This window comes from Somniosus microcephalus, chromosome 5 (genome assembly GCF_052327205.1).
Source record: "Somniosus microcephalus isolate GS21.2 chromosome 5, FLI_Smic_1.0, whole genome shotgun sequence".
NCBI classification, from domain to species: domain Eukaryota; kingdom Metazoa; phylum Chordata; class Chondrichthyes; order Squaliformes; family Somniosidae; genus Somniosus; species Somniosus microcephalus.
This window is the reverse complement of record NC_140991.1, coordinates 127,770,198-127,791,506: the sequence shown is the minus strand read 5'-3', so window position 1 is coordinate 127,791,506 and position 21,309 is coordinate 127,770,198. Positions and strand designations below refer to the sequence as shown.

Below are 21,309 nucleotides of genomic sequence, written 5' to 3'. Positions count from 1 at the left end.
TAGACACCAGCTGCTGGTAATGATTCTGCTGTTGTCATTTCCAGCTCCTCTAGACCCATCTTTTGTTTCTTTTCTTGTCCCATTACCACCCCCTTTTGTCTCACATCATCATCCCTTTTGTCAGTTGGTCTCTCCTGCCTTCCACGCTATCACAGACCTTCCTTTTTGTTCTTTACCCCCTTCCCTGCCTCTGTACTTGCTTAAAAACTTACATTTCCAACTTTTTCCACTTCTGATGAAAGGGCATTAACCTGAAACATTGGCCCAGAAATTCGGGTCCCAACGTGTGAGTACGCACTGGGTACCCACGCGTAGGCCCAATGAAAGTGCCGGTTTCGTGCATGCACTGCGCATGCGCGGGAAACCAGCACTTCCGTTCCCCTGAAAGAAGGGGTTCAGTGGTCGAACGCGTACGCCGGAGAGGCAGCGCATGCGCATTGAACTTACGTTTTTTTCCCAGGTTTTTCCGGGAGGATAAGTCTCCAGCAGTTACACTTTTAAAAAGCAGGTGCAAGGCCTGCTTTTAACAAGGTGAGTGGTGAATTAATTAAAATTGAAACATTTTTTCCACAGGTTTATTATTTTTAAATACTTTAAAGAAAGGTAAGTTTATTTTTAGCCCCGTTAGAAAGTGTAATTCATTTTTCAAAAATTTAAACTATTGTTTAAAATAGTTATTTCATGTCATTTATAGTTATTTTAAAAATGTGATTAAAAAAAAATTATTTGAAGTTTTAGTGATGTTTTGGGGCTTATAGTATTTATAGGTTTGACAGCTCTGTCTGTCAAACTTATGAATGAAGCATTCCCTGCTACCATTGGCTCTCCATGGCCCACGTGATCCCAGGGGACGCTTTGAACTAACTACGCCCCTGGGATACGCAAGCACTGCGCGCCGGCAGTTGAAGGAGGCCCAGGATCGGAATCCCACGCGGGCCCACAGCTCAACGGCCGGTGCGCTAGGTAAGTGGAAGTCGGGGCCATTATCTCTGTTTCTATCTCTACAGATGCTGCCTAACCTGCTGAGCATTTCCAACATTTTCAGATTTCCGGAATCCACAGTATTTCGCTTTTATTTCAGCAATCTGCATCACACAGTACTTATCTACCTACTTCATTCCAGTCGCAGAAAAATGTTGAATATTTTCTAAATATTTTATTGGAGTCTAACAATAAATCGAGGATGTCAAACGCATGTGACGAGAAAAAACCATTCAGCCAACTAAGCTCATTTCTTCCACAAAACGTATAAAATCCGCTTTATCACGGACTCTCTTCAACTTATTTAATTGCCATGGGAAAGATTCTGTAATCCTTCTAGCTGTCCACCAAAAAGTAAATAAAGAAATATCTATCTAATCTTACATTCTACACCAATTACCTTTCTTGCTAAGACATGCAAATTATTTATTTGATGGGCAAAAATAAATGAGTTCAATTTACACACAATGTTATCCCCTCTTTCCACTGATTATACACCTTCAAAAACAAGACTATTTCATAAAAATATTACACAGAAGTAATTACTAAGTAACATTTAGCTGTTAGTACCAGCCTGTTTTATGAATTTTTTTTGCTTTTTGATAGAATAAAGGTTGGAAAAAATAAACTGTTACTCAACACTGAAATCCCTGAGAAGTAGTTATTGCTTCTACATAGGCCTAGAAATTGGGTATAGCCCCGCTTGAGGCGTTAGAACTGGCGATGCGCTAAGTTTATAGCCAGACGAGAGCTATCCGCGCCTGGGGCGATATTGGGTTGCATCGCCCCCAAAGGGGATTCAGGCGCTAAATCAGCCGTTGCACGGTGCTCTTAAGGCGCAAAAGGTCAGGCGCTACTCAATTTCGACACGGACGGGCGCAGCGCAGGTGAATTCAATTACGGCAAAGCACGAGACCTGCAGGCGCCGGCCGGCTCTTAAAGGGGTGGGTCAGTCAGACTGAGCTTCAACACCCAACGCCCTGGAGGCCTCAGATTCGGCGCTCGCCCTTGTCTGGCGGTACAAAGTTCATCATTATGGAGAAGGTTAGGCAGAGAGCAGAGCGCTTCAGCACTGACGCTCTGGACCAATTGATGGCTGCAGTTGAACACCGTCGACAGGTGCTGTACCCGGATAATGGCAAGAGGCCAAATCAGAAGGCTTACCGACGATCTTGGAGGGAGGTTGCTGTGAGGGTCAACTCCAGCAGCATGGCGACCAGGACCCCTGTTTAGTGCAGGAAGAAATTCAACGACCTCACACGGATCGTTAGGGTGAGTGATGATTTACCAAACTTGTGTTTCCCTCCAACTGCAGCTGAATTCGGGCACCCTGCTGCAATGATGCGCCACTGGCCATCTGTCAGTATGCACCCATGGCCCTTTCTGGGCAGACATATGGACAGATGTCTCAAGGCCTCATGTAAGGGCTCTTGCACCATGGGGGGGCATGCGATGATGTCTCAAGGCCTCATGTAAGGGCTCTTGCACAATGGGGGGCATGCGATGATGTCTCAAGGCCTCATGTAACAGAACCTCCCCTTCTTTCCCCTGCAGTCGAAGATGGCGCAGATTAGAAAAGAACAGCGTCGAACCGGTGGCGGACCTGCACAAGTGGTCACTCTCACGGATCTGGAGGAGAGAGTGCACCAGTTACTTGGAGGACGTCTGTCTGGTCCAGTGACCACTGCATCTGCCGACCCCATTACCGACAGCGAGGGTAAGACTCTCACCTTTTCCACCTGTTGCCTTCCACTTGGTCCCCCCGCCAGCATGCATCCTCAGTGTGCAGCCATGTCAGAGCCATGCCGCAATCTGGCATGCCTTTCAGCAAACCTGTCCTTTTGCTAAAGCCACTCTTCCACCTCCCACTTTCAGATGAAGCAGCACCAACTCGGGCTCAACGTGCTGAAGCTGCCAGTGCCAGTGCCACCGGAGGCGAGGACCAGGAGGAATCCGGCCCAGCCGTTGCAGAATCCGGGGAGCTGAGAAATCTGCAGACTGGGGATAGTAGTCCCCTGGAGGGGAGGGGGGGTGACTCTGAGGATGAACCAGTTGCCGGACCAAGCGGCATGGAGCAACGCAGGGGGGGTAGGCAAGTTTGGCCACCGTCTCCCTGCAGGGCAAGGCAGGTCGTCATGACTGCTGCACAGAGTGCAGATGAGGTCCGGCGCCTGGCAGAGATGAGCAAACAGGCCCGGGTCAGACACACGGAGCTGATGGCTGCAGTGGAGAAGATACCTGAGTCAATAGATTCATTGGCTAGGAGTATGTTGGACTTCAGGGCAACAATGGAGAGGACTCTGCAGGGCTTTGGCGCAACAATGGAGAGGTCTCTCCAGGTGTTCGGGGAAACAATGGACAGGTCTAGCCAGGGCTTCGGGGCCACAATGGACAGGACTATCCAGGGCTTCGGCCCAACAATGGAGAGGACTGTCCACGGCTTTGAGTCGGCAATGGAAAGGACTGTTCAGGGCTTCGGACAATCCCTGGAAAGGTCTGTGCAGGGCTTGTCCGAGGCAGTGGAGCGGTCGGCTCCTGCCTTGTCCGAAGCCATGGGAAGAACTGTCCAGGCCTTCTCCGAAGCACTGGCACCTGGCACACAGGTCCTCACTGTTGCCACGCATTCACTTGCTGGGCTCCTCCACAGCCAGATTGACGCAACGCGATGTCTCACTGCAGCCACCCTCTCTGCATCAGATAGGATCACCCCGGGCCCTTCCACTCCCGTACAAGGCCAGGAATCCGTGGAGCCTGCGATTGTGGCGGATGAGCCGAGCCGCTCCCCTCAGATAGCCAGTGTGTCGTCCGACCATGGTGCAGGTGTCCTCTCTCGGCAGGAGACCATTGCACATGCCAGCGCTGGGACGCCTGCATTGCAGCTGCCACCACCTGCAGGCCACACTGCTCCCAGCCATGCTCAAAGCAAGCATCCCGCGTCCGCACCCTCCAAGCCCAGAGGTCGGCCAGGCCGTACCTCAGGGGCTTCTGCGCTTCCAGACAGTCGGCAAGTGTCCCCCAGCCTTGAGGCCGCCACTGGGGTGCAATTACGTAGGAGCAGCAGGGCGGGAAGGGGCCGGGCGCGAACGAGAAGTCGTTCTCCCTCAAGGGGCCAGTTGTACAGGGAGGTGCTGAGACGTTTGTTTGTCCAAATTCACGGACACCCTCACCTGCTGTTATAGGTGCAGATTTTTGTTGAGTTTTGCTGCTTTGCCGAACAGGTCACTTTTATTTTGGCAGTGATGGTTTCTGCTCACTTTACGTTGTTTAGCTGTAATGAAAGACTTTTGTGTCAATAAACAGAAATTTAAATGTTGCTTGGTGCATGTGACTACTTTCAGTGATGCTGGCATGCAGAGGCCCTCAAACATCCAAAGTGCCCATGAGGTAAGACTCTCATCATTCTGCCACAGGGGTGTCGAGACGAGTCCAGAGGAGCCTCTGACGAATGGACCTTCCACTTTCAGCAGCCCTTCCATCTTCCTCCTCCTCCTCCTCCTCCTCCGCCTGCTCTTCCTCCTCCTCCTCCTCCTCCTCCTCATACTCCTCCTCCTCCGCCTGCTTGTGCAGGGTCCGAGGGAAGGTAATGAATGGACGCGTTCGCCTATAAAGGGCATCTGTCACTTGCCGAATGCAACAGCGGACTGCAGCCTGAGCGACAGTCGCATTGTCCCCAATGGCTGACTGAAAGGAGCCGTTGGCATAAAAATGGAGGCCTTCAGTCAGTGTAGCCATCACAGACAGAGAGGTTCTGCAGCGTTCACGCGGCTGCAGATCCTGACCAAGCAGGTGGCACAGATCAGTAACAATGTCCCTCCAGATTCGGAGCCTTTGCAAACATTGCTCCTCCGACATGTCAAGGCTTGTCACCTGCTGCCTAAAGACCCTCGCAGCCTCCCGTCGGATTGGCCGACCTCCATTGCCCCTCCTCCTTCTGGACAATCCCGGCCCTCTCTCCCGCCGTCTCTCTGCCCCTTCACAGTGTTGGGCGATGAGGCCGTCGCCCTCCAAACAAGCTCCCATTCGGATGCCAGTTGGTCAAAAGGCTTTTAGGTGTAGTGCTGCAAGTGCTTCGGACAGTGTTGAAGGTCCCAAGTACTGTAAAGCTCAAATCCCAGAACTCCGCTCCACATTAGCTCGCCAACTCTCTCCAGCAGCGATCGCAATGAGCAGGCCAAGTGGCAGAAGATTCTGCACTAGAGCTGTCCCCTTTAAATAGCGCCGCTCTACTCCGAGAAGGGCCTGTTAGCCCTCCTTCGAACTGTCACTAATAGCGCTGGGCGCTAAGGCTCCGGGCGCCACCCAATATGCGCTCAGGCGCTCCTAAAAGGCGTTGCACACTGAAATGACGTCATGAGCCGTCTGCGCTCGCGGGCGCGCGCAAACACTTAGCGCAGACGCTAAATGTATAGTCAATTTCTGAGTCGGCACTATCCTCATAGCGCTCGCCCCAACATAGGGCTTCGCCCCAATTCTAGGTCTCTTTAGGCGCTCAGCGCCGGCGCTACCAACCCAATTTCTAGGCCATAGTATTTAAAGCACGCCAACATGTTCCCGCAAAGGTCAAGGGTGGGACCAACAAGTCCAGGGAACCCTGGATGTCAAGGGATATACAAGAATGAATTAGGGAAAAAAGGGAGGCTTTTGGCAGATACAAAGGACTAAAAACAGTGGAAGCCCTAGAGGAGTATAGAAAGTGCAGGGGGGTACTTAAAAAAGAAATTAGGAGAGCGAAGAGGGGGCATGAAAAAACACTGGCGGGCAAATTAAAGAAAATCCCAAGATGTTTTATAAGTATATTAAGGGCAAAAGGATAACCAGGGAAAGAGTAGGGCCCATTAGGGACCAAAGTAGCAATCTGTGTGTAGAGCCGGAAGATGTAGGTGAGGTTTTAAATGAATATTTTGCATCTGTGTTCACTATGGAGAAGGACGATGTAGGCATAGAAATCAGGCAGGGGGATTGTGATATACTTGAACAAATTAGTATTGAGAGGGAGGAGGTACTAGCAATTTTAGCGGGCTTAAAAGTGGATAAATTCCCAGGCCCAGACGAGATGTATCCCAGGCTGCTGTGTGAGGCAAGGGAGGAGATTGCAAGGGCTCTGACACAAATTTCAGAACCTCTCTGGTCACAGGGGAGGTGCCAGAGGACTGGAGGACCGCTAATGTAGTACCATTATTCAAGAAGGGTAGTAGGGATAAACCAGGGAATTACAGGCCAGTGAGCCTAACATCAGTGGTAGGGAAATTATTGGAAAAAATTCTGAGGGACAGAATTAGTCTCCACTTGGAGAGGCAAGGATTAATCAAGGATAGTCAGCATGGCTTTGTCAGGGGGAGATCATGTCTAACCAATTTGATTGAATTTTCGAGGGGGTGACTAGGTGTGTGGATGAGGGTAGTGCAGTTGATGTAGTCTACATGGACTTCAGTAAGGCTTTTGACAAAGACCCGCATGGGAGGCTGGTCAAGAAGGTAAGAGCCCATGGGATCCAGGGCAATTTGGCACATTGGATCCAAAATTGGCTTAGTGGCAGGAGGCAGAGGGTGATGGTGGAAGGTTGTTTTTGTGACTGGAAGCCTGTGTCCAGTGGTGTACCGCAGGGATCGGTGCTGGGTCCTTTGCTGTTTGTAGTGTACATTAATGATTTAGATATGAATGTAGGAGGTATGATCAGTAAGTTCGCAGATGACACAAAAATTGGTGGAGTGGTAAATAGTGAGGAGGGAAGTCTTAGGCTACAGGACGATATAGATGGGTTGGTTAGATGGGCAGAACAGTGGCAAATGGAATTTAAACCTGAAAAGTGTGAGGTGATGTGTTTTGGGAGGACTAACAAGGCAAGGGAATACACAATGAATGGTAGGACCCTAGGAAGGACAGAGGATCAGAGGGACCTTGGTGTGCATGTACATAGATCCCTGAAGGCAGCAGGACAGGTAGATAAGGTGGTTAAAAAGGCATATGGGATACTTATATTCTATGCCTCAGCTAATGAAGGCAAGAGCAGGGCGGTTATGATGGAGCTGTACAAATCGCTAGTTAGGCCACAGCTGGAATACTGTGTGCAGTTCTGGTTGCCACACTATAAGAAGGATGTGATTGCATTAGAGAGGGTGCAGAGGAGATTCACCAGGATGTTACCTGGGCTGGAGCGTTTCAGCTATGAAGAGAGACTGGACAGACTGGGGTTGTTTTCATTAGAGCAGAGAAGGCTGAGGGGGGACCTGATTGAGGTGTACAAAATTATGAGGGGCATAGATAGGGTAGATAGAAAGGAACTTTTCCCCTTAGTAGAGGGGTCAATAACCAGGGGGCATAGTTTCAAGATCAGGGGCAGGAGGTTTAGAGGGGATTTGAGGAAAAACTTTTTCATCCAGAGGGTGGTTGGAATCTGGGACTCACTGCCTGAAAGGGTGGTAGAGGCAGGAACTCTCACAACATTCAAGAAGCATTTAGATGAGCACTTGAAACGCCATAGCATACAAGGCTACGGACCAAGTGCTGGAAAATGGGATTAGAATAGACAGGGTTTGATGGCTGGCGCGGGCACGATGGGCTGAAGGGCCTCTTTCTGTGCTGTATAACTCTATGACTCTATGATTGAATGAGCACTTTAATTGCTACAGATTATTGTTATTATACAGGTCAGAACTAGTTATCAGCTTCAAAGTGAAGCAGCTATTACTATTAGCTTGTTCACTCTCAGGAGTGCCAATCTACTACTTGCTGGACCTGGGGGAGAACAGCGACCGGAGGTGAGGCTTAAAAGCGGCGGCAGCAGCGAGGCCCGACCACAGCGGCTGGACCTGGGGGAGAACAGCGACCGGAGGTGAGGCTTAAAAGCGGCGGCAGCAGCGAGGCCCGACCACAGCGGCTGGACCTGGGGGAGAACAGCGACCGGAGGTGAGGCTTAAAAGCGGCGGCAGCAGCGAGGCCCGACCACAGCGGCTGGACCTGGGGGAGAACAGCAACCGGAGGTGAGGCTTAAAAGCGGCGGCAGCAGCGAGGCCCTACTACAGCGGCTGGACCTGGGGGAGAACAGCGACCGGAGGTGAGGCTTAAAAGCGGCGGCAGCAGCGAGGCCCGACCACAGCAGCTGGACCTGGGGGAGAAGAGCGACCGAGGCGGAGCAAAAAAGCGGCGGCAGCAGCGAGGCCCGACCACAGCAGCTGGACCTGGGGGAGAACAGCGACCGGAGGTGAGGCTTAAAAGCGGCGGCAGCAGCGAGGCCCGACCACAGTGGCTGGACCTGGGGGAGAACAGCGACCGGAGGTGAGGCTTAAAAGCGGCGGCAGCAACGAGGCCCGACCACAGCGGCTGGACCTGGGGGAGAAGAGCGACCGAGGCGGAGCATAAAAGCGGCGGCAGCAGCGAGGCCCGACCACAGCAGCTGGACCTGGGGGAGAAGAGCGACCGAGGCGGAGCATAAAAGCGGCGGCAGCAGCGAGGCCCGACCACAGCAGCTGGACCTGGGGGAGAACAGCGACCGGAGGTAAGGCTTAAAAGCGGCGGCAGCAACGAGGCCCGACCACAGTGGCTGGACCTGGGGGAGAACAGCGACCGGAGGTGAGGCTTAAAAGCGGCGGCAGCAACGAGGCCCGACCACAGCGGCTGGACCTGGGGGAGAAGAGCGACCGAGGCGGAGCATAAAAGCGGCGGCAGCAGCGAGGCATACCAACTCAGCAGCGGGGAGAGAGGTAAAAAGTAATCAGAGTGTGACGTCACCAGGGAGCAGGTAAGTGATTGGTTGGTGAGTATTTCTCTATTTTTTAAACTTTAACTCTGGTTTATAGTTGCTAAGGTCTTTCTGGTGTAACGGGGACTGTTGGTAAACCATACAAGCGCCCTAGTGTATATCTTTAATTGGTGGTATTGAATTAATTTAAATTAATTAAAGGGTAAGTCATGTCAGGACAGCCCAGCCCCATGTTATGCTCCTCTTGCTCTTTGTGGGAATTCAGGGACGCTGCCTGTGTCCCCGACGAGCATGTGTGCCAGAAATGTATCCAGCTGCAGCTACTAGTAGACCGCATTGCGGCGCTGGAGCTGCGGATGGATGAGTTTTGGAGCATTCACGATGCTGAGAGGGTCGTGAGTAGCACGTTTACTGAGTTGGTCACACTGCAGGTAAGGGCTGCACAGGCAGAAGGGAAATGGGTGACCATCAGGCGGAGCAGTAGAAGCAGGCAGGTAGTGCAGGGGTCCCCTGTGGACATCCCCCTCTCAAACAGGTATACCGATTTGGATACTGTTGAGGGGGGTGACTTACCAGAGGAAGGCAGCAGCAGCCAACTTCCTGGCACCAGGGGTGCTTCTGCTGTTCAGGAAGGGAGGAAAAAGAGTGGGAGAGCAATAGTGGTAGGGGATTCTATCGTAAGGGGAACAGATAGGCGTTTCTGTGGCCGTAGACGTGACTCCAGGGTGGTTTGTTGCCTCCCTGGTGCCAGGGTCAAGGATGTCACTGAATGGCTGCAGGGCATTCTGAAGGGGGAGGGTGAACAGTCAGAGGTCGTGGTTCACATTGGGACCAATGACATGGGTAGGAAGAGGGATGAGGTCCTGCAGCAAGAATTTAGGGAGCTAGGCAGCAGACTAAAGAGCAGCACCTCAAAGGTTGTAATCTCTGGATTACTCCCGGTGCCACGTGCTAGTGAGTATAGGAATAGGAGGATAGAGCAGATGAATGCGTGGCTAAAGAGTTTGTGCAGGACGGAGGGCTTTAGTTTCCTGGATCACTGGGCCTGCTTCTGGGGAAGGTGGGACTTGTACAAGTCGGACGGGTTGCACCTGAACGGGACAAATATCCTTGCGGGGAGGTTTGCTAGCACTGTTCGGGGGCGTTTAAACTAACTTGGCAGGGGGATGGGATACAGAGTGGAGCTATAATAGGGGGTGATGTACAGCCAAATATAGAGGAAAAAATAAGTCAGACTGGAAGGCAGAGCAAATATGTAACGGCACAAGGGAGTAGGGCAAGGCTAAATGGCATTTATTTTAATGCAAGGAGTCTTACGAATAAGGTGGATGAACTGAAAGTGTTGATGAACACATGGGAGTATGATATTGTTGCTATCACAGAGACATGGTTGAGGGAGGGGCAAGACTGGCAGCTCAATATTCCGGGGTATAGAATCTTCAGGCGAGACAGAGGGGGGGTAAAAGAGGAGGGGGTGTCGCAATATTAATTAAGGAGACAATTACTGCTGTAAGGAGGGATGATATATTAACAGGTTCCTCTAATGAGGCCATATGGGTTGAACTTAAAAACAAAAAGGGGGCTAGCACTTTGCTGGGAGTGTACTATAGGCCCCCAAACAGCCAGGGGGAGATAGAGGAACAGATATGTAGGCAAATCTCAGAGAAGTATGCAAATAATAGGGTAATTATAGTGGGGGATTTCAACTTCCCCAACATTAACTGGGATAGTCAGAGTGTGAAAGGCTTAGAGGGTGCAGAATTCTTAAAGTGCATCCAGGAGAGCTTTTTGAGCCAGCATGTAGATAGTCCTACAAGAGAGGGGATGGTACTGGACCTAATTCTAGGGAATGTGGCCGGGCAAGTGGTAGAAGTGTTAGTAGGTGAGCACTTTGGTGACAGTGACCATAATTCGGTGAGATTTAAGGCAGTCATGGAAAAGGACAAGGATGGACCGGAAATAAAGGTTCTAAATTGGGGGAAGGCCGATTTTAATATGATAAGGCAGGATCTGGCCAATGTGGACTGGGATCAGCTACTTGAAGGAAAATCCACATCGGAGCAATGGGAGTCTTTCAGAAAGGAAATTGAGAGAGTACCATGGCAACATGTTCTCGTAAAGGTCAAGGGTGGGACCAACAAGCCCAGGGAACCTTGGATGTCAAGGGATATACGAGAATGGATTAGGGAAAAAAGGGGGTCTTTTGGCAGATACAAAGGACTAAAGACAGAGGAAGCCCTAGAGGAGTATAAAAAGTGCAGGGGGATACTTAAAAAAGAAATTAGGAGAGCGAGGATCATAAGAACATAAGAACATAAGAAACAGGAGCAAGGGTAGGCCAATCGGCCCCTCGAGCCTGCTCCGCCATTCAATAAGATCATGGCTGATCTGATCCGAACCGCCAATCTACTATCACAGAACTATCTCCTGAATCTAACAGAATTAGACACATGAAATAGGAGCAGGATCAGGTTACACGGCCCCTGGGCCCGCTCCGCTACCCACAGGGCCATGACCGATCCGAACATAGACTCATGTCCAAATTCCTGCCCGCTCCCCGTAACCCTTAATTCCCTTTACTTCTAGGAAACTGTCTATTTCTGTTTTAAATTTATGTAATGACGTAGCTTCTACAGCTTTTTGGGGCAGCATATTCCATGGACCTACCACCCTCTGAGTGAAGTAGTTCCTCCTCATCTCAGTTTTGAAAGAGCAGCCCCTTATTCTAAGACTATGCCCCCTAGTTCTAGTTTCACCCATCATCGGGAACATCCTCCCCGCATCCACCCAATCCAACCCCTTCACAATCTTATATGTTTCAATAAGATCGCCTCTCATTCTTCTGAACTCCAATGAGTAGAGTCCCAATCTACTCAACCTCTCCTCATATGTCCATCCCCTCATCCCCGGGATTAACCGAGTGAACCTTCTTTGTACTGACTCGAGAGCAAGTATGTCTTTTCTTAAGTATGGACACCAAAACTGTATGCAGTATTCCAGGTGCGGTCTCACCAATACCTTGTACAACTGAAGCAATACCTCCCTATTTTTATATTCTATCCCCCTAGCAATGAAAGCCAACATTCCATTGGCCTTCTTAATCACTTGCTGCACCTGCATACTAACCTTTTGAGTTTCGTGCACCAGGACCCCCAGATCCCTTTGTACTTCAGTACTTTCCAGTTTCTTGCCATTAAGATAATAATTTGCTCTACGATTTTTCCTGCCAAAGTGCATAACCTCACACTTTCCAGTATTGTATTCCATCTGCCAAATCTCTGCCCATTTACTTAGCCTGTCTATGTCCCCTTGCAGGTTTTTTATGTCTCCTCACTCACTACTTTCCCTCCCATCTTAGTATCATCTGCAAACTTTGATATGTTACACTCGGTCCCCTCCTCCAAATCGTTAATATAGATTGTAAAGAGTTGGGGACCCAGCACTGACCCCTGCGGAACACCACTAGTCACTGATTACCTGTCTGAGAATGAACCATTTATCCCAACTCTCTGCCTTCTGTTAGATAGCCAATCCTCTATCCATGCCAGAATATTGCCCCCAATCCCGTGATTTTTTATCTTAAGCAATAATCTTTTGTGTGGCACCTTGTCAAATGCCTTTTGGAAGTCTAAATACACTACGTCCATTGGTTCCCCTTTATCCACCCTATATGTTACTTCCTTAAAGAACTCCAGCAAATTTGTCAAACATGACTTCCCCTTCATAAAACCATGCTGACTTTGTCCTATTAAATTATGATTATCCAAATGTCCTGTTACTGTCTCCTTAATAATGGACTCCAACATTTTACCTACCACAGATGTTAGGCTAACCGGTCTATAGTTTCCAGCCTTCTGTCTACTGCCCTTTTTAAATAAGGGTGTTACATTTGCAGTTTTCCAGTCTGCCGGGACCTTTGCTGAGTCCAGGGAGTTTTGGAAAATTATTACCAATGCATCCACAATCCCTACCGCCACTTCCCTCAAGACCCTAGGATGTAAGCCATCAGGTCCAGGTGATTTATCCGCCTTGAGTCCCATTATTTTACCGAGTACCACTTCCTTAGTGATTTTGATCGTGTTTAGCTCCTCCCCCCCTATAGCCCCCTGTTTGTCCAGTGTTGGGATATTTTTAGTGTCCTCTACTGTAAAGACTGATACAAAATACTCATTCTGTGTTTTTGCCATCTCCATATTTCCCACCATTAATTTCCCGGTCTCATCCTCTAAGGGACCAACATTTACTTTAGCCACCCTTTTTCTTTTTATATAACTATAAAAACTCTTACTATCTGTTTTTATATTTTTTGCTAATTTACTTTCATAATCTATCTTCCCTTTCTTAATCAATCTTTTTGTTATTTTTTGCTGCCTTTTAAAGTTTTCCCAATCCTCTATCCGCCCACTAGATTTGGCTACCTTATCACAGAATCACAGAAACCCCACAGTGCAGATAGAGGCCATTTCGGCCCATCGAGCCTGCACCGACACATATCCCACCCAATCCCCGTAACCCCTACACCAACACATATCCCACCCTATCCCTGTAACCCCACACATTTAATCCCCCTAACACTAAGGGTCAATTTATCATAGCCAATCAACCTAACCCGCACAACTTTGGACTGTGGGAGGAAACCGGAGCACCCGGAGAAAACCCACGCAAACACGGGGAGAATGTGCAAACTCCACACAGACAGTAGCCCGAGGCCGGATTCAACCCGGGTCCCTGGCGCTGTGAGGCAACAGTGCTAACCACTATGCCACCGTGCTGCCCTTGTTTTTAGTCGAATACTATCCTTAATTTCTTTACTTAGCCACGGATGGCTGTCTTTTCTTTTACACCCTTTTCTTTTCAGTGGAATATATTTTTGGGGGAAGTTGTAAAATAACTCCTTAAATGTACACCACTCATCATGTATCATCTTACCCTTTAATCTATTTTCCCAATCCACTCTACTCAATTCCGCTCTCATACCTTCATAGTCTCCTTTATTCAAGCTTAGCACGCTTGTTTGAGATCCAACCTTCTCACCCTCTAATTGAATATGGAATTCAACCATGTTATGGTCACTCATTCCAAGGGGATCCTTTACTAGGACATTTTGAATTAATCCTGCCTCGTTACACAGGACCAGATCTAAGGTTGCTTATCCCCTGGTCGGTTCAGTTACATACTGCTCAAGAAACCCATCCCTAATACACTCAATGAACTCATCCTCAAGGCAGCCCTGCCCAGTTTGATTTGTCCAATTAATATGATAGTTAAAATCCCCCATAATTATAGATGTTCCCTTATTACAAGCCTCAACTATTTCCTGATTGATACTCCGTCCAACCGAGTTGCAACTGTTCGGAGGCCTATAGACTACGCCCACTAGTGTTTTTTTCCCCTTATTATTCCTTATCTCCACCCAAACTGTTTCATTATCCTGATCTTTTGACCCAATATCATTTCTCTGTATTACAGTGATTTCTTCCTTTATTAACATAGCCACCCCACCTCCCCTTCCTTCCTGCCTGTCCTCCCTGATCGTTAAATAACCTGGTATGCTTAATTCCCAGGCATTGTCACCTTGCAGCCATGTTTCTGTAATGGCCACAAGATCATACCCATATGTAGTTATTTGTGCCATTAACTCGTCTATTTTGTTACGAATGCTACGTGCATTCAGATAGAGAACTTTCAAATATGTTTTGTGACACTTAGTTCCTGCTTTTGCCCTTTTTATTACTTTACCTTTTACTCCATACCTTCTGCCCCTTCCTGACACACTCTGGTTTTTAATTTCCCCACTGCTACCTAAGTCTATGACCTTCTCTGTTGTTATTTTTATTACTTGCTCTCTAGGAACCTCCCCCCCACTAGTTAGTTTAAAGCCATGAAATAACACTGGCGAGCAAAATAAAGGAAAATCCTAAGGTTTTTTATAAGTATATTAAGGGAAAGAGGATAACTAGGGAAAGAGTAGGGCCCATTAGGGACCAAAGTGGCAAACTGTGTGTAGAGCCAGAGGATGTAGGTGGGGTTTTAAATGAATTTTTTGCATCTGTGTTCACTATGGAGAAGGACGATGTGGACATAGAAATCGGGCAGGGGGACTGTGATATACTTGAACATATTAGCATCAAGAGGGAGGAGGTACTAGCGGTTTTAGCAGGCTTAAAAGTGGATAAATCCCCAGGCCCGGACGAGATGTATCCCAGGCTACTATGTGAGGCAAAGGTGGAGATTGCAGGGGCTCTGACACACATTTTCAGAACCTCTCTGGCCACAGGGGATGTGCCAGAGGACTGGAGAACAGCTAACGTAGTACCATTATTCAAGAAGGGTAGTAGGGATAAACCAGGGAATTACAGGCCAGTGAGCCTAACATCAGTGGTAGGGAAATTATTGGAAAAAATTCTGAGGGATAGAATTGGTCTCCACTTGGAGAGGCAGGGATTAATTAGGGATAGCCAGCATGGCTTTGTCAAGGGAAGATCATGTCTGACCAATTTGATTGAATTTTTCGAGGGGTGACTAGGTGTGTGGATGAGGGGTAGTGCAGTGGATGTGGTTTACATGGATTTCAGTAAGGCTTTTGATAAAGTCCCGCATAGGAGACTGGTCAGGAAGGTAAGAGCCCATGGGATCCAGGGTGCCTTGGCACATTGGATCCAAAACTGGCTTAGTGGCAGAAGGCAGAGGGTGATGGTGGAAGGTTGTTTTTGTGACTGGAAGCCTGTGTCCAGTGGGGTACCGCAGGGATCGGTGCTGGGTCCCTTGCTGTTTGTGGTCTACATTAATGATTTGGAAGTGAATGTAAAAGGTATGATCAGTAAATTCGCAGATGACACAAAAATTGGTGGGGTGGTAAATAGCGAGGCGGGAAGCCTCAGGCTACAGGATGATATAGATGGGTTGGTCAGATGGGCGGAACAGTGGCAAATGGAATTTAACCCTGAAAAGTGTGAGGTGATGCATTTTGGACGGACTAACAAGGCAAGGGAATACACAATGAATGGTAAGACCCTAGGAAAGACAGAGGATCAGAGGGACCTTGGTGTGCATGTACATAGATCCCTGAAGGCAGCAGAACAGGTGGATAAGGTGGTTAAAAAGGCACATGGGATACTTGCCTTCATTAGCCGAGGCATAGAATATAAGAGCAGGGAGGTTATGATGGAGCTGTACAAAACGCTGGTAAGGCCACAGCTGGAGTACTGTGTGCAGTTCTGGTCGCCACACTATAGGAAGGATGTGATTGCTTTGGAGAGGGTGCAGAGGAGATTTACCAGGATGTTACCTGGGCTGGAGCGCTTCAGCTATGAAGAAAGACTGGACAGGCTGGGGTTGTTTACCTTGGAGCAGAGAAGGCTGAGGGGGGACCTGATTGAGGTATACAAAATTATGAGGGGCATAGATAGGGTGGATAGAAAGGAACTTTTCCCCTTAGTAGAGGGGTCAATAACAAGGGGGCATAGATTCAAGGTAAGGGGCAGGAGGTTTAGAGGGGATTTGAGGAAAAACTTTTTCACCCAGAGGGTGGTTGGAATCTGGAACTCACTGCCTGAAAGGGTGGTAGAGACAGGAACCCTCACAACATTCAAGAAGCATTTGGATGAGCACTTGAAATGCCATAGCATACAAGGCTACGGACCAAATGCTGTAAAATGGATTAGATTAGATAGGGCTTGATGGCCAGCGCGGTCGCGATGGGCCGAAGGGCCTCTTTTCTGTGCTGTATAACTCTATGACTCTATGCTTTGTCTGCAGTTTTGATTTTGTGGGTTTCTCTGTTGTGTTGACATTCTTACGCTTGTTATTGGTAAGTACTCTTTAGGTCTTCTAAACTATTCTTTGTTTGCACCTATAAAAGATATAAGCTACAGGTACAATTTCTTTTGAATGTTGAGACCACACACCATTTTTAATATGCAATAGATTATGAAATTGATTATCAAGGATAAACTTGAGGATTACCCTGTATTATAATGAACTAGTAAACTGCTACCATCATAAGGGGATATCGTGTCCTGTTAATCTCCTTGACTTTTTTTTTTGAGGCCATGACATCCCAGATCTAATGTTGAAAAACCTTACGATTGATGGTCCATATTTTCCGATCGCAGGCCTCCCGCGGGCAGAGGCCTGCGATCTGGAAAAATCTACGCCCATACCTGAGGGCTCCCAGGATGCACACACCTGGGCCTCTCCAAATTCCAAGTGCGCAGAGCCCATGTATCCCAGAGGCGCATGTAGTTCACAGCGTCCCTGGGATTACGTGGGCCATGGGGAGCCAATCAAAGAAGGGAATCTCCCTTCATACACTTGACAGGAAGACCTGTCAAATATATGACTGGAGATCACCCCAAAAACATAGTAAAACTTCAAATAAAGTTTTTTTAAAAATCACATTTTTAAAATGACTTGAAATTACAATAAATTAAGTATTTTAAACAAAAATTAAATTTTTTGAAAAAATTAATTAAAGTTTTTTACAGGGCTAAAAATAAACGTACCTTTTTTTAAAAGTATTTTTAAATGATAAATCAGTGAAACATTTTTTTTTACTTTTTTCAACTCTTATCCTAATTGTAAGGATTTTCTGCGGGTGGAGGGTCGCCAAAAAGCGGAACTATCCGCCCGCAAAGGCCCTTCTCCAGTTCAGCCGGAGGATCCGTCAAGACCATTCTTGACAGATCGGAAATGCCGGTTTTCAGCACATGCGCTGTGCATGCCTGAAACCGGCATTTCCGATGTCCCTACGGGTGGGTACACAGCGCGTACTCACCCGTAGGGATTGGAATATCTGGGCCATTGATATATCTAGACTTTCAAAAAACTTTGACAAAGTTCCACACAAAAGGAACCAGTAGCATAGTGGTTGTTACTGGACTAGTAAACTAATGTCCTTTAGGGAAGGAAATCTGCCACCCTTACCTAGTCTGGCCTATATGTGACTCCAGACCCACAGCAATGTGGCTGACTCTTAACTGAAATGACCTAGCAAGCCACTCAGTTGTCTTACCATCACCTTCTCAAGGGCAATTAGGGATGGGCAATAAATGTTGCCCTTGCCAGCGAAGCTCACATCCCACGCATAAAAAAAGGGCCGCTACTTAAGCTGTAATTAAAGATAAAGTAACAAATCGGTTAAAGAGTTTTAGTGACCATAAAGTGACCTTGAGACGGGGGAAAAGAGTGAGTGGAATTTCTCAAGTATTAATGATGTGGTCTGAATTGTTTCTAAGTTATAATGGATCATAATTTGCTGTCAAAAGAACAGTGAGGCTGATGGTGCTCGCCATTATTTATGCGCAAATGGTACCACTTCAGGGGAGGAGCAGATGTATGGTGAGACAGGCCAGTCAGTTTAACCTCTGTAGTGAGGAAGCTTTTAGAAACGATAATCCGGAACAAAATTAACAGTCACTTGGACAAGTGTGGATTAATTAAGGAAAGCCACCACGGATTTGTTAAAGGCAAATCGTGTTTAACTAACTTGATTGAGTTTTTTCATGAGGGAACAGAGAGGATTGATGAGGGCAATGCAGTTGACGTGGTGTACATGGACTTCCAAAAGGCGTTTGATAAAGTGCCACATAATAGGCTTGCCAGCAAAATTGAAGGCCATGGAATAAAAGGGACATGGATATGAAGTTGGCTAAGTGACAGGAAAGAACGGTTGTTTATCAGACTGGAGGAAGGTACACAGTGGTGTTCCCCAAGGGATGGTACTAGGATCACTGATATTCTTGATATATATTAATGACTTGGTGTACAGGGCACAATTTCAAAATTTGCAGACGACACAAAACTTGGAAGTACTGTATAGTGAACAGTGAGGAGGATAGTGATAGACTTCAAGAGGTCACAGACAGGCTGGTGGAATGGGCGGACATGTGGCAGATGAAATTTAACGCAGAAAAGTGCGAAGTGATACATTTTAATAGGAAGAATGAGGAGAGGCAATATAAAGTAAAGGGTACAATTCTGAAGGGGGTGCATGAACAGAGAGACCTGGGGGTATATGTGCACAAATTATTGAAGGTGGCAGGGCAGGTTGAGAAAGCAGTTAGAAAAAGCATACGGGATACTGGGCTTCATAAATAGAGGCATAGAGTACAAAAGCAAGGAAGTTATGATGACCGTTTAAAGAACACTGGTTCGGCCTCAAATGGAGTATCGTATCTAATTCTGGGCACCGCACTTTAGGAAGGATGTGAAGGCTTTAGAGAGGATGCAGAAAAGATTTACGAGAACGGTTCCAGGGATAAGGGACTTCAGTTATGTGGATAGACTGGAGAAGCTGGGGTTGTTCTCCTTAGAGCAGAGAAAGTGTAGAAGTGATTTGATAGAGGTGTTCAAAATCATGAGGGGTTGAGACAGAGTAGATAGAGAGAAACTGTTCCCATTGGCGCAAGCGTCGAGAACCAGAGGCCACCGATTTAAGGTGATTGGCAGAAGAACCAAAGGTGACATGAGGAAACACTTTTTTACGCAGCGCATGGTTAGGATCTGGAATGCGCTGCCTAAAAGGGTGGTAGAGGCAGATTCAGTCATGGCTTTTGATAAGTATCAATCGTGGAATTGGATAAGTACCTGAAGGAAAAAAATTTGCAAGGCTACGGGGAAAGAGCAGGGGAGTGGGAACAGCTGAAGTGCTCTTACAGAGAGCCGGCACGGGCTCAATGAGCCGAATGGCCTCTTTCTGTGCTGTAGCCATTCTATGAATTTACTCACTCTAATTTGCACTTCCTTCGCAGCCTTTGCGCTGTTAATTTCACAATCCTTCAATCTGATTGGTTAAGGAGATACACAGTTATGTGTCCTGTTCACTCAAGTCCCAGATGCCCAGTTTCCCTTGTATTATCAGCTCGCACTTTCAGCAACTTGCCACACAAACAATTTTAAAACCTAAATGTGCAAGAGCAAGTCTAACTTACGGCAGATACCGTTGGATGTCCTGCCATAGTAAATTATAGCACATTACAACCTAGATTCAGAAACCCAAGAGTCAAAATTTGCAGGCGAACCCAAACTGGAGGGGGAGGGGGAGAGAGGTTGCAGTTGGATCTTAAAGGCAGCCAAAGACCTACAAAACAAGTTAGATAAATTCTGTGTGGGCCAACTACTGGCACAAGAGATTTGTTATGGGTAAGTATTGTGCATTGAAGAAAAAAATGGGCCAAATACACACTCCATGAGTGATGCCAAAACTAGATTGTACAAGACTGTATAATAGGACGTGTAAAAGTGGACAAGAGGAAGTGACTGAGAGTATAAGGTAGAAACAGGAAACCCATCCTCTATCACTAAGAGTGAAGTTGAGAAAGATCTAGGAGCAGTAGACTCGGTACACAACATATCCAGTCACCGCAGAGCACTAATTAACAAAACAAACAAGATAATGAATTAAAATGTTGAACTTTATTGTCAAATTAGTAGAGCACAAGTTGTCATACTAAAATTGCATAGTGCTCTAGTTAGATCGTACCTTGAATATAAAGTTCAATTTTGGTCACTAAACCACAAAGAAGGATTTAAGCCCTGCGAGTGCTGCAGGAAAGAGCCGCAACCCCTCGTATCCGAGAATTTAGTTATGAGGAAAGAGCAGAAAAAGCATAAAAACATAGAAAGTTCAAGGCCAGAAATGAATAGAGTCCACCTTTCGGCTGTCCGCGCAGTTGTATCAGATAATCTGTTTCTCTTCAAAGCTCTTGCCCAATTTTGCCTTGAGGATATTATAGCCAAAAACCAAAGGGCCTTTGATTCAAGTATTAAATGCTGGGAACTGCCTGTTGGTGACCTCTGGCGCTGACCTCGGCAAAGTTAATTTAAATATGAGAAACAAGTAGTACTTAGTGAAAAATGTTACCTGATCCTGCAACAATTACACAAAATACTAATACTGTACAATTCAAAATTGCAGAAAATGTCTTTTTCTTGAGACTTTTCCTGTAACAGTACTTACACCAAAATTGCTCTGAGCAGCATAATGTAGAGGTGTGGCTCCTTGGCTGTCTGATGGAATAGTACCAGACTTGTTCCTTTCCAGCAGAAGGTGTCCTATTTGGGCATGACCTAAATATATGTATAAAATCTATGATTAAAATCACTGAAACATGAAAATAACATCAGCAAACAATGCACAGTCTACCAGCAATATGAAAATTCTAGGATTTCAGAGTTACTGGGGAAGGGAGTTACATCATTAATTTATGTGTATTTAAAGCAAAGACTTCTGGCTATGTTGCGAATCAAAAGATTTGGATAAATAAAGTCTGTATGTACATACAACAAAAGTCATGTTGTATTTCAAGGGTTAAATGTGCATAGTACATGATGCGCTATCAATTACTCAAAAGACTGAGGTTAAGCGAGTAACTAACAGGCTTTTATTAACAAGAGAATGAAGGTGTGCCTCGAGTGGTCGACCAGTCCAGAATACAGAGGGACTGTGGAGCAGTCACCTTTATACCTGGACTCGTGGGAGGAGTCAGCCGAGGCATGTACAGACATCTACACAGTGGAATACAAACACCCACACAGGCAGGTATAACAGTGGTTTACCACATTCACCCCTTGTTTAAAAATGAGTCCGGCGGGGTGAAGTGTATTAAAAGTTTGTGTATTGGAGTCTC

General features: G+C 47.1%; 1 protein-coding gene across 4 annotated transcripts in view; it reads right to left on the bottom strand.

Annotated features, from left to right (window-relative positions):
• Nucleotides 1-21,309, bottom strand: part of invs (inversin) — a 425,788-nt gene that overhangs the window by 288,440 nt on the left and 116,039 nt on the right. For all 4 annotated transcript variants that reach the window (XM_085988195.1, XM_085988194.1, XM_085988197.1 and 1 more), the window contains exon 5: nt 20,640-20,749. In XM_085988195.1, the coding sequence (XP_085844321.1) occupies nt 20,640-20,749 (110 nt within the window). The remainder of the gene's footprint in view (nt 1-20,639; nt 20,750-21,309) is intronic.